The 13,965-nt window shown below is 35.1% G+C and overlaps 1 protein-coding gene across 2 annotated transcripts in view; it reads right to left on the reverse strand.

Annotated features, from left to right (window-relative positions):
* The window catches only part of LOC128156035 (rho GTPase-activating protein 7-like), a 66,852-nt gene that overhangs the window by 32,301 nt on the left and 20,586 nt on the right, over positions 1-13,965 (reverse strand). For both annotated transcript variants that reach the window (XM_052817992.1, XM_052817993.1), the window contains 2 exons: positions 7,378-8,733; positions 1,114-1,141 (listed from right to left, as the gene is read on the reverse strand). In XM_052817992.1, coding sequence (XP_052673952.1) covers positions 1,114-1,141; positions 7,378-8,733 — 1,384 coding nt within the window. The remainder of the gene's footprint in view (positions 1-1,113; positions 1,142-7,377; positions 8,734-13,965) is intronic.

Raw genomic sequence — 13,965 nt, forward strand, 5'->3', positions numbered from 1 at the left:
TCTCATTTAATTCCTGAAAGCTGATTACGGACATGACAGCGCTATTTTTTACTCTAATTAGGTCAGATAGTAAAGGCACCAATACACTATTATGTCACCCTAATTTTTTTTTGTCTTGTCTCCTCTTTTTGATGGTATAGATGGACCAGCATGGTGTCAGTCTTCATGCAATGACAAGCACTTCATTTTTGGGTTATTGAGGACAAACCAGTATGGCAACCCTTCACCGAGAAACACTTTCCCTCTGATCGGAGTGACACAGAAGAATCTAAATATTGACATGGGGTTTATCTTTTTATCTACACGGAGTAATGCTTTTTTGTTTCAAAGTTTCTCATTACCTGGCAGGAGGTTCCAGACTCAGAAAATGGTTTCCACACCAAGACTACCTAACGAGAGGTTTAATTAGTCACCAAACTGGACTTAATGACATAATTAACGATTGTAACAACCCTGATAAGTAATTCAGACAACTTTGATGTTAACGTTAGAGGAGATAACCTCTCTCCCTTTCTTCTGTCCTCAAAATTCCAATACCTTTACTTCATTCACCCCCCTCTCCCCATTCCATGCATTGCTCAAGAATTTTTCTAGAAAGTATCGAGAAGGAGCAGAATCGTTATCTGAAAACATCAGCATCCTGATTGTTTAGGCGAACAGCAAGTGAGCATTGTATCTGGCAGTGATATCAGATAAATATTTGTTTTATACAGCCACCGAATCCCCCTGTCATGATCTTCCTCATGTTCAAGTGTATTCGTCTTGGCTTTCATGGCCAGACATTGTATTAGTGCCAGTATCATAAGAGAAAATGACATTATATATGTCTTATATGTGTATAACCCTTGCAGGCATCATCTGATCTACAATTGCACTTGTTTATACTTTCCAACTTACCTCCAAGGTCGGAAAATTGTTGCACAAGTACCGTTAGTTTTCATCCAAAATTAGGGTAACAGTAAATTACAAAATGTGTAATAACTTGACAAGACTTTAAAAAGGTCTACTGTTATTATACAAGGGAGACAAAATGTACAAATAAATAGCTAATTAGCAATGAAGTTCTATTAATATTTGATTAAAGTCTTAAGAAGATATAAAAGTACAACTCACCTTCCTCGGACTTGGTCCTCTGTATATTCTACAAGTAAAAACAAGAAATCAATCAGAAAGCTCGAGTACCCTGAATCTCTAGCACCCTTCAAACGACATGCAATGGCTGACACTCAGATCGCGAAGCACGTTCACTTTTTCACCCCAAAATGCTTTGCATATTTGAAAAATATAAAACCATCAAACATTTGCTCTACAGATAAATCTTAGTTTGTATTGATACAAGTCAATATCCATAACTGAACGGTACCAGCGTTCTGTCTTGAACCAGTGAATAATCTGAAGCAGGGACCTCTCTCCGAGCCTCTTGAGACTGGAGTGGTCTCCAAAAATACATCTGGATGTAAATTTGTCATTTTTCAAAAATCTCTGGTCATATAACAAGTGGCAAACATCAAACACTATACAAAGTCTTTCATAAGAAACAGGGTTCAAGGTGCAGTCATGAAGCAAATGCTGCATGAAAAGGAAAAAACCTGCAATACAATCATGCTTCTAAGAGGTGAAAGGCAAATTAACCATATCATGTGCATCCATGATATCAAACATTCTTATGTGTAACTAATATTACAAAGAACCACAAAAAACCCCAATAATCCACTATCTAACTCAGTTTCAATTTTTTTTCTATCAAATTCAACCTTGGTAAAAAAAAAAATTGACCCTATGATCTCTACCCAGCTGTCTTTCTCGGGCAGGACAAAAAATTGTGAATAGATAAGACAATAAAAAACAAAATGATCTCCGTTTGTTTCCCCTTCATTTTGTCTCTTGGCACGTTACTGACAGACAACACAATGGCCCTGCCATGTATTGTTCTTCTTGCTTGGCTGCTTGTTGAGCCCTGATTTGGAAACTTGAGAAACAAGTCTGTCTTATCTTTTGCTTCAATGTCTTCTCACAATAAGGTGTTAAATTAAGAGAATTGAAGGTCTACCATGGAGCACCCATTATAAGATACTGGAGGATACAACCAATTACCTTTTTCTTTTTTACTAAAAACATGCAAGAATGTTTAACTATGTGTTAAAAAACCATTGGAGACATGTTCTTGCATCTGCGACAATGCATTTTCCAAATGAAGCAGACATTTAAAAATTGGATATTCTCAGATTTAAAAAAAAAAATAAATTTTAAAAAATTTTAAACCTCATAATTCAATAAGAATTGATTGATGGAGATTACAAACATTTTTGGTGTCAATTTACTCACTGAAAAGGATGACCCCAACCAAATTTTGCCTTTTTGACCAAGATACAAGCATTACTCTTTTCACAATCAACATGAACAAAATTTGGACTTCGGACCCCTTTAAAACATTCATCTTTGCTGACATGACTCTTTTAGGATCCAAAGTAGGGAAAGGGGGATTAGAATGACCAATCAACAAAAGCCTCCAGTGAAAGGAAATCAATATCTAAATTCCTCTCCGATCAGCTCAAGAATTCCTTTAAATAAATTATTGTAGGATATCAGAATGCTTTATTTATATTACCAACAAACTTTCATCCCGCAAAAAACATCACAGCAAAGTGTAACAAATTGGAGGTAAATATAGAAAATTCTAATTTTGGGAGCTGGTTGGCTCGCAGCAATGTCCAACTCGTGATCAATATCTGTAAAAAGACTGATAGAATTCCAGTGACACACATTTTAAAATATCACCTTGATCTGTTAAGCCAGAGAAAACTACTGAGATCAATTTCGCTTTACTCTGACCAAATTAAGTCAACAAAAAACAGCGCTTTATTCATATCAACCTCCCTGGGTGTTCACCAGAGAAGTTCCCTATCACCATGACTTTTCATTATTACGACTATAGTTTTTTTTTTCTTTTGCGGTCAAAGCTAAGATATTAAAAGAGAAACCTACACTTGAAAATAATTCCCAGATACATTTCAGCTAAACCTACCACAACAACAAAAAAATTGTAAATAAATATAAAGAATCCGGTCAAATTAAAAAATGTTCTCCTCTATGACACATATAATCTGGCCAATAAATCTCTTCCTGTTGGTAAACCTAACCACCTGCTACCCTTTGCCATTATTGTTTTAAAAACGTCTATCAAATTCTCAGTGGGTAATCAACTATAGAACTCATACAAGTTTTGGTTTTTTTACTGTCGTAGTTCAAATTTCATAGCATGTTATATTAAGATATTGTTATGTATCAAAAAACAAATAAAGCTTGTTCTGATGTACTGAACCTGAAACCATTAAGAGGATATTCTTTATAATTAGAAAATGGATTAAAAATTTTTTTTTGTAGAACAGTTCCTTTGAGTACATATTAAATTGATAGGCAATCTACACTAGTTCCATTGTTGGTTGGATTCAACTACCGTACGTTCTATAGGTTACAATGTTGAAGTATTATCATAGAACAGTTTTACAGGTGATGTCACAAGCAACCTTAAAGGTTTTATCCTATTACCTTACATGTACACAAACTTGTACAAATTGAGAGAGCAAACATTATGGCAAAACAAATTTCAATTTCATTATATAATGCTACTTAGTGACAGAGTTTGGAAACAACTTCATGACTTGCTTTCAAAAAAATAATCCTGACAAACTTCGCAATCAAAAGGAGGGTGAGAGTTTTCTATAAGGCCATTTTCAAACAATGCATTAAATTGGAATTTGGAAGTCCCCACGACCTAATCTTGGTTCAAACTGAAAGTCCGTTTACATCTACAGAATAATATCAACAAATCGATGGCCGGACATTTCCGTTTTCGCCTGGTCCACATTTTAGGTATTGACTCTTACTATTTGAAATGATCCTTGAAAATCCACAAAAATATACCAACGAAATAATCTTCCTTTCTTCTCTGGTCATGCTACAGACAGTTCTGTTTACTTGTCAAATTGGATTATTAATTATGCTCTAAAGCTTTTGAACCCAACTTTCACTCTTTTTTCCACATGTAATTCAAAAAATGTGGGCCAATAAATCCTCTTTAACTTTTATTGAACGTGAAAAACATTCATCAAACAGAATTTTTTTCATCAGAAAAATCATTTTTTCATTTTTCCCAATCTCCTCTAGTTAATCCCCCATTACAAACTTCACAATACCATGCCTAAATATTTTCATTTCTAATGCAGAGTAAAAGGAATAGGAAACCTCTTAATAGAGTCCCGAAACACTTATTCTTGACCCATTATTAGGGAGTTATTTTAGCACCTCTTAACACTAAAATAGTCCTTAATAATCATATTCAAGCGGCAAAAATAAACTACACCAATTATTAACAATCTGAGAGAGAGAGAGAGAGAGAGAGAGAGAGAGAGAGAAATACACCAGGTAGGTTAAACCTGTAAGAACAAAAGATACCGGTACTAATTAAATGAATAATAGTCATACCTCTATCCATTACAAGTAGCACAATGCAAAAAAGAAATGACTGGGTCGGACAGTATAGAAGAGATTTGCCACTAGTATCAATGGCTAGGTGTGATTATTAGGTACGGTGTTTTGGTAAAACCTGTTGATCCTCAAAGCCTCCTAACAAAAACAAGACGGTCATCTACCTGTCGTCAAATGGTACTAGCAAAACAGCTACGTAATCAGTAACACCCAGAATTGGATTAATACACTTCAGTGGAAATTTAAGCAGATCGCGATCTTTCTTGCAGGTTGTAAATAAAATATTCAGAATGATAAAAAAGCTATCAAGATCAAATGCAAAATTACCATGATTTTATTTCCTTTATTTGATTCCCTTATATACAAATTACAGAATCTTTTACTTTATAATCTAGCATATAAAATGAACTTTTAAATGTTTTATCCAAAGGGTCTTGTATTAATTAAAGTTGGCGCCAACCCCTTTCCAAAATAAGAAAGCAATAAAAAATAAAGTTATATAAACTCAAAAAAAAAAACAAAAAAAAAATCCCTCATATTTACCTTTCATATTCAGATCAGCATTAGGCACAATTAATAATAGATAGCAATATATAATTCAATGACTTGTGAAATTTATTTCATAAAAAGAATCTTAACTTGTAGAAGATATCACTAACACTTTCATGTTAAAACTCGAGCAATTATCAGTAAATCCAGTTAGCAAAATTTCTTTTTGAAAACGTAATATCTCATTAACTGGGATTTTGGTATGCTACACCAAACTACATCACTGCAAGCCAACACACCTGTAGTACATTGTACATTGTACAGCTTACCTGAAATTTCTTGCGGGCCGGTTCATATAGCATGGTCAGAGACTTGAAAAAGTAACAAAGTTCCGCCATTAAAAGACTTATAAATAAGTCCGCTTAACAACAGAAGTCAGCTTGGTAGGCGTTCAAAAGACTTCCATATCACCAGATAACACAGGTAAACAACATATCCCGATCCTTTCCCTTTCTCCTCTCCAGGAACTGTACCCGTATATAGTGATAAATTCCTACACTGTCATGACCCTCGGGTTCAAAAGCGATTTGAACTGTTACAAAAGTGTACTGTTGCTGACCAATATATACCAAAAAAAATTTCTTCTTCTCCTAATTGTGGGCTCAAAGAAAGCACAAGCGAAAATATGACTGTATAAATGTTCTTATGTCAACACTGTTTTGCTGAAACAAACAGAACATGTGCCAATTGTTGAGGAGGGGTGTTTGCTCGACCAATTCACTGTTTTCACCTTGAATGAAACTAGAACCTAAATTTGCCAATTATGTGTATTTGGATAAGGCTCTATATATCTCAATCCGAAATCTGATGTTCCGTCTTTTGATTGGCTTAACTGTTTTAACACTGGAGTCAAACGGCCACACATCGATGCAGTTAATCTAACCGCTCTCGAGATCAGCGACCACAAAAGACCCCTATTATTTGCATGCAAACTTATTTAATCGCTAATCCTTTAAATCGCCCAGGTTCTAAACAGTTCACATCATTACAATACAGCCAAAAAACTGGTGTTTTGGCCTTTTGTTCTTTAAAGATTGTCAACATTTTTTTTTCATATAAATTTTTTATACCCTTTCAAGGTTCTAAAAGATTAAGAATTTGCTAAAATAAATCTAGTCAAAGATATGCTTTAATCTGATTAATCCATCTTGTAATCTGTGCACAAAAAAATGAACTCCTTCGATCGCATTATCTAATAGTAACATTCTCAAAATATTTACATATTGAAAGATTAAGAAGTTTATAGCAAATAAATCTCCTCCAGTTGGTCAGTTTCATAATACATGAACGGAATGAACTTTTATCCGTATGCAATTGCAACATTGTGGCATATCAGCGAAATCCCAAGCAATGCCTTAACTTCTCTTGTGTATTATCCCTCTAATCCAGAAAGATAAAAATCTTAAATCTTTTATAATTCATATCTTAATCTTTGAAAAAAAAAAAGAAAAAGTGTTCTACATATGAATCTTTAAAAGTTCAAGAAATATGTAATAACATGCAGATTCAATTGTACCGGTACTTACTGATTTTTTAAAAATTTCTTTTGAAAAAAATAACTATCAAAAAATTATTAGGGAATGAAGAGTCAGACGAAGACTGTTACAGCTAGTTGCTAGTGTATTAACTGCTGAATGTGAAGCTAATACCTTAAACCTTCCTGCTCTTGCGTCAGGATGCATTTGTGTGAGGTCCTGCATGCACCTTCTTTCATGTCTCCCCATTAACAATTACCCATTTACAAGCCTCTTACAAACCCCAAAAGATCACATATTGTGTACATTAACGCCCATTTTAAATAGAAGGGTACTTTAACATGCAAACATAGTGCAGCGGCAAAAAAAAAAAAAAACCTCTAAAAAACTGACTTCAAAACAAAGAGTGCAGTGTCAAAAACTTTGCCTTCCTAACAGTTTGACATCTCTAATAACGGACCACAGTCATGCCAATTGAATTATCTGCAAGACTTCCGAAGATTAAAAAAATGCATTGCAGCTGACACGTCTGGAATTCAAGCAAGGGTTATCAGTGTGTCCTATCGTTTGATTAAAACTGATAACTAACGGGATAAATAGCAATTTATTGTGATTAACTATCAGATTTTTAAATTCATTAAATGGACCTTTTGTTACATTTTATCATGCAATCAGACACTTGGATCTACCAGTGTGACTACATAATATATTAGAGTTATTTCCCTTGAAACATTGCCAAAGAGAATTTTTCAAGTAGCAAAACAGAGTTATCTTTCTTGCATGTCATTATCATCGAGAAAATTTCTTACAACTATTAGAGTATCTTAGTACAAGTATATAAACAAAGAACAAGTCCTTCACTTACCATTGCAGGTGCTTTTTTCCTCATTTCTACAGCCGTCTCCTCCTGTGAGGCCAGTTCCTGGTTCTCCATGGGGACTTCTTTCTCCTCTTCGCTCAGACTGGAGACCGGTTTATCACTCTCACTACTCTCAATGTTCTCATTAGCTATTAAACTCGATTTCTTTCCTCTAACATTTTTATCCTCTTTCATTCTTTTATTCACCTTGGGACTGTCTGGTGAGGAGGTTGAGGATGTAGGAAGAGGGATGGTATAATGTTGGAGGAGCCAGGAACGCGACTTCATTCTATCGGGGGGAGGGGGACTGGACTGGAATTTGGGAGGAAGTGTCCCGATCATTACAATGTTTCTTACAGTTTTATTCTGGTATTGATAAGCACAATACTTCTTGTGCATCTCATCCAACAGGGATGTCTTTGATGGAAGTGTTTGGAAGCCGTTTTCAATGTGATGGTGATTGGCAAGTTGCTCTGCGACTGGGGCATACAGTTTTTTCCACTTGTTGGCAGTGGATCCATGCCATGTCTGTGAAACATCCTTCTTCAGGAAAAACTCTTCCTGTCTCCTCAACTCCAACTCCATTTCCAATGTGTCCATGTTATTAATCATGTTCTGTGCATTGTTACAGTAAATCTCATTGGCTGGCAGCCTTGGGCGATTCCTCCCTTTAGCCGATGGTTTTCTTCTGAACAAAACAGGACTCGTGGAGGCCACCATCACCTGCATTTCCGGAGACTGATCGTGGAAGAATGCCCCCATCCTATTACCTCTTACTAAAGCCTGAGGAAAGTCTGTGGGTTTTTTGATGGGAGCCAGTCTCTTCACATCGCTACTACTTTTGTTCCGTTTCCGTGGCCTCTCTAATGAATCTGTAGTGTTGGTTCCCTGGGACACATGTTTATTAATCACTTGGAATTCATCAAACGGGTTACTGTTTTCATCAAAAGAAGTCTGAACTGCAGTTGTGGATAAGCTCCTTCTATGACGAGGACTGGGTGTTTTCTTACTAAGCAACTCTCTATTCAGACTTGGATTCAGTTTTGAATTTTCATTCACATCAGTTTCACTGTCATTTTCCCTCCCAATATAAAAGCTGGAATTTTCCTCTGGGTACTGATCATTGACACTAAGACTCCGCTGTACCTTGCGGTAGGGCTGAGGAAGACTGGGGGAGGTATTGGACCGATGTAAAGCCCTGTGCTCTTTCAGTGTCTCCTGAATGATGTGTTCACTTTTGTCCACTGACGGCAGAAAATGGGGAGTAGTAGGGGCACTCTCCACTATATCCTTGTTGGAAATGAAACTGTTCCTATCATCGCTTTCACAGACCGAGGTTTGAAGCTCAAATTCGTTAAACTTCTGCAAATATAAAGAAAACAAAAAAATCTTTAAAAGCACATTCAAAGGGCAGTAACTCCTTCATCATACAATATTATAAATACCAGGTACCTTTAATAGAGAATCTGCATGATCTATTTTAGTAAATGGAGTCTGTCATTTTTGGTTCCAGTTATTTTGGTTTCATTAACTTATGTTTTCATAACATGCTACCGCTTTTGTAGCTTGTTTACAATTGAGGGACTAATCTCTCCTGTGTATCTGAATAATCAAGGCCCCTGTTGATCCAGGCAGATATAACAAGGTGATACAACAGTACCAATAGCCTAGCCCAAACCTCATCATTATCAGCATCTTATCTACAAACCATATCACACCTCTCATCAAAAAATGGATCCAGGCATCATGTGAAGTATCTTCAAGAAACTAGGACAAATGTCACCTTAGCTATCAGATGATTAGCGGTACATCAAATCAGAAAGAACCAATTAATCAATCTTGAGTTCCTTTCCCACTGAAAGTTGCAATGAAAAAAGTTGAGTTCACAGGTAAGTGCAATATTACTGCACAAAGAATGGGGTAGGAAAACGAAGAGGAATTTCAAAAAAAGCACACATTCCACTTGATGACTCTTACCCGTATAACCTTGAGGTTTTAATAATACTTGAATCACCTCTTTCAGATTCTACAGATTTCCATTGACAAGTCAATGACTAAAATTAAACCCAACCTTGGGTGCAAAATTCCACAACCAATATACAAGCCAGTGACTAAAACATCACTTCCTAATGCAGAGGTGGTCGAGATAATGAAAAAAAAAGGATTTTTTTTATTGACCTAAATGATAAATTCAAGATTTCACCTTTTCTGAATCAAACTAAACTCTTTCTCCATTTTTCTATTTGAACAATCATGATGAAAGTTCAGGTAGTCAACCAACAAAAAGCCACCTTGGATTCTGATCTCTCCTCAAGGAATGCATCCCCTTTCACTATCTGATTCAATCATTAAATGATGTCCCCCGAGTTGACTCTAGGCAAACAACAAAAACAATCACCACCATCTAAATTGTTCTTTGAATGAGACAACCCGACAAACAGCCAGATGAAAAAAATGCATTTGACAATCAGAGGGGATCAAAAGACCATAAGGTCTTTCATTGTACCTGGAAACAAAATTCGGGGGGCCATGACATTCCGTAACATTGTGTACACTAACTCTCATTAAAACGTGGAGTTACTCTACACACCTGCTTATCCATTTAGATCAAACTGAGCAGCCCCCTTTAGATTTTGTTTTAAAAGATCTGACACCTTTCACAATGACGAAAAATTATCTTGATAAACAAACTCTCTGAAATGTCAAATATCGTAACCTAGCAAAGATACATTTGACAAAAAAAAAAAATATCAAGCACTAGAAATACTAATAATTTATAACATAAACAGAGGCTGTACATGATCTGAATACACAGCAAGCTACGTATAACAACCTTGACTTAATATTTCACCTGTATAGGCTTTCACGCCCTTAGACTGTTTACAAATCAGAAATCAGTTCCCTATATAGCTGTCAAGTAAATACTTGTGTATGTAGACTGACAAAAGGTGTAGATACATGTACCTATTAATACGATCAAAGTCTGGGTGTACCATATAACACACCCAGCTACGACACCAAATTTATCTTCCTTCTGCAGAAGTGGCCCTAAAAAATCTGATTACATCAACATTTTTCAGTAACCATCTTCTGCATGTACCATATAAGTAGCGATACAAAATTGATACATGTGAAAGTACAAATTTAAGTTTTTTAATAGCACGAGAGTCACTCGAGTGCAGTGTGCTTAATTTAGCTCTGATGTCCTATACTTGTAGTTGATGGTACAAAAGTACATTATGTGTTAAACAATGAACTAATGGTTTTCATATTTGCGTCCCTCATTCAGTTACAAAAAAATCTATTTCAGTATGACATGTCCACAAACACAGATTGATATCAAATTTTCAAGAAGCAAGCTGTTTCAATGAAGTACTGTTATAGTAACTTATGTAGGAAAAACTGGAATATGATATACTGTATAAAGATTCCTTATTTTACGAGAGTTCTTAATTCCATGATCCCAGTGTTTTGTATAAAAACGCGAATGCGGTACTTTTATCCTAATCTCTTATAATTCTCAAATCTCAGAAAAATAAAAGCGACATTTTAAAATCTGCGATGGGTGCTTCTTGCGATTTTACGTGGATGTTAATTTCACGTGTTTAATTAGAAATTTACCGTTCATGTACAGTACCTGTTAAGCTTAAAATAACTTATTGCAGTACTTGTGTATATGTACTATAATGTTGACATCTTTACTGTTTTCCATCTCGATCAAATAACCAGCATGACTGAAGAAAAAAAAAATGAGGTTAAAAACTAGGAAGCCTTACGACGGGACCAATGAACAGTTGTTGGGGTCATTTACACAAAACCAATTCACTTGTACTAAAAGCTAGCCCCCTATTACCAGTATAAGTATTATGACTAGACAGACGGACACATAATCAATAACATAATTAGTCTTATAACGAGATCCTCCGACCACACCAGTGAGAGGAGAAAACAACCTGTATATAAAAAAAGGACCTGTTCTTGATCCTGAACAGGTGGTCCGACCAATGACTGGACAGTTTTCACAGACAATGGCTGACCACATTCACACAAAGAGATATCACACAAAGAAATCAAGTCCTATTTCCCTCTGTATTTCCCTTAGGGGGAGTCTGCTCCTTTAATACCCTGTACCTATTTCACTTTAATTCATTAAAATTCATGAATTAAGATCATGATTGTAAATGTTTATAGGATTATGTACAAGGTCTTTTATCCTCATGCGCCCCATCTGTAGGTGGGGGGAGTTATAGGATTATGGTGATGTAATTATAACTCATCAGTGACAATATCTTCTGAACTGTTAACTCAAGAGAAATGTACTGGTGGTATATATTGTTATCCAGTGATTTGTAAGAATTAAACTGTGTCATTTCAGCTACTGAAGTTGTCAAAACCTGGGTTGTTTTTTGTTTTTTTTATAACTGATCTATTCTTTAGTTCAACAGGTAATCCAAATACATGTACCGGTACAAGAATTAATATGTGACTCAAAAATTACAGTAAGCTCTGCTTTTTCAAATTAAAAAACCCAGCTGAAACTAAGTACTGTAACATTGCAAATACCGGTAACCACAATATCTAAGAAAATTTATTAACCACTATTCATAGGTCACTTAAGATCACCATTTAAGTCAGTTTTACCTCATTTCATCTAAAAGCATTTAATTTTAAAATATTTTATAAATAAAATAATTTTTTTTTAAAAGAAATGGATCTAGCTTTCCCTTCTTTACCAAGATTCACCCAATCATAAAAAAAAGTTATACCACAAACCACTTAATGAGTTTAAAACCAAATGATTGCTTTAAATATCTAATGCTTTATATTTCTTGATCATGGACATTAAGGTACCATGTAATACATAATTAACTGGCAGTAAAAAGCAATATTTTCTATAAATTTAACCTCAAATGTCTAGACAGATTTAAATCCTTTAAGAAATTGCTTTAGAATATACCAGTATATAACATCAATGAATAAAAAGTTTTCGATAAGTTACAAATAAACATCGGTCCAAATTTTATGCGCCAAATACCCGCTATCAGGATTATCAAGGTAATGATTTGGCACTTTCATGATTTAGTTAAGAATATAAACAGATCAAAACACATACAACTTTATAATAAGAAAACATGTCTGAACTATGATAATTCTTGACAGTCATTTCTCCATAAAGAGCTCTTTTATAAGATATATATTGAATAAAGATTTCTTTCTACAAGATGTATATGTATAATCTATCAATTTTATCTTGTTCTGTTGAATAAAGTCCACAGAAAGCTATAAACATGATAACAAAAAATAATTAACCCCATAAAACTGGCAGCTGTATGTGTTTTCAGTTTCAATTTTCAAATGGAGATACTTTTCGTGCATGGTCACAACTTAGTGTAGAGAACTGATGTCAACAAAAGGGAGTTGTAATCTTGGTGCATACATAATCACAGATTTTGTATCATACCTGCATGTATGTCTAACAATAGGACATCAATTCACTAGGCCTTTGAAGATACACCATGCATGTTTTTTTTTTATTCCAACCACGCAATTTGCAAGCACCCAATTATCATATTAGCATAATTCAAGGAGATAATTCCCATCTTAAAGCAAGATAGATAACACACATAATCCAGTGATCAAATCAGTAACGAAAACACCAGATGATGATCCACCCAGCACCATGAATACACCTACGATGAGCGACAAGCAATCAATACAATATACGGATATTCATAGAGATAAATTAATGCATTAAATTCACCTAGAGTGCATGGAAAAATTAACATCCATGGCAGCTTAAATGCACAATCCTGGCCAGGTTTTTTAAAATCCCATATTGTCAAAAGATAAAATGATAAATATCAAGTAACAGTTGATTCCATGGCTGCCAGTCTTCAATTTGATAAAACTCCCTCGTAGAAAACCTGGTTATCTCAGGCAATGGTGTTGGTAAATAGTCAAAAAATGTTTCTCCCTCAAGGTCAAATTGTAGAGGGACCCAAAAACACACTGAAAAAAGATCTTACCTAAATACCTATAAACCAGGGAGGCCTTTTACATTGTGGACAAAACAAAGATCTACTTTCATCTACCGGTACACAACTCTTTTGGAATTTAATACTACGTACTACATACGAGACTAACAGACCCAAACTTCTTCTCATATCTTTATTCCTTACACCCACGGCAGGTTTAAAATAAAATATTTTTATGACATATATATGACAATATCAGAAATTTCAATCATCCTTTTATTGTAAAGGAGAGCTGAGCTGTTATACATCTTTACACCTATTCACTCCACAGTTTGGTGTTGACTGTTAAGTTTATACAAACAAGTAAGTAAACCCATTACACATTTTTCCTACGACCCCCTGCCTAAATATTTGAGAGCCCATACAATGCTGCACTCCTTTGGGGGGCTTTTCATGTAGCCACTTGTGGTAGAAACAAGATCTTTAGCAGAGGGATGAAGGACCCCCCCTTGCATTAAAGAGATGAGCTGGGTAGGATTAAATTTGTATGATAAATGTTTGTATTTGTCCCCGCGAGGTCAAAGCCGGAGTCAAAGACACCACTCGAGTGTTTTCATTT

The sequence above is a fragment of the Crassostrea angulata genome, chromosome 7, assembly GCF_025612915.1.
Source record: "Crassostrea angulata isolate pt1a10 chromosome 7, ASM2561291v2, whole genome shotgun sequence".
NCBI classification, from domain to species: Eukaryota; Metazoa; Mollusca; class Bivalvia; order Ostreida; family Ostreidae; genus Magallana; species Magallana angulata.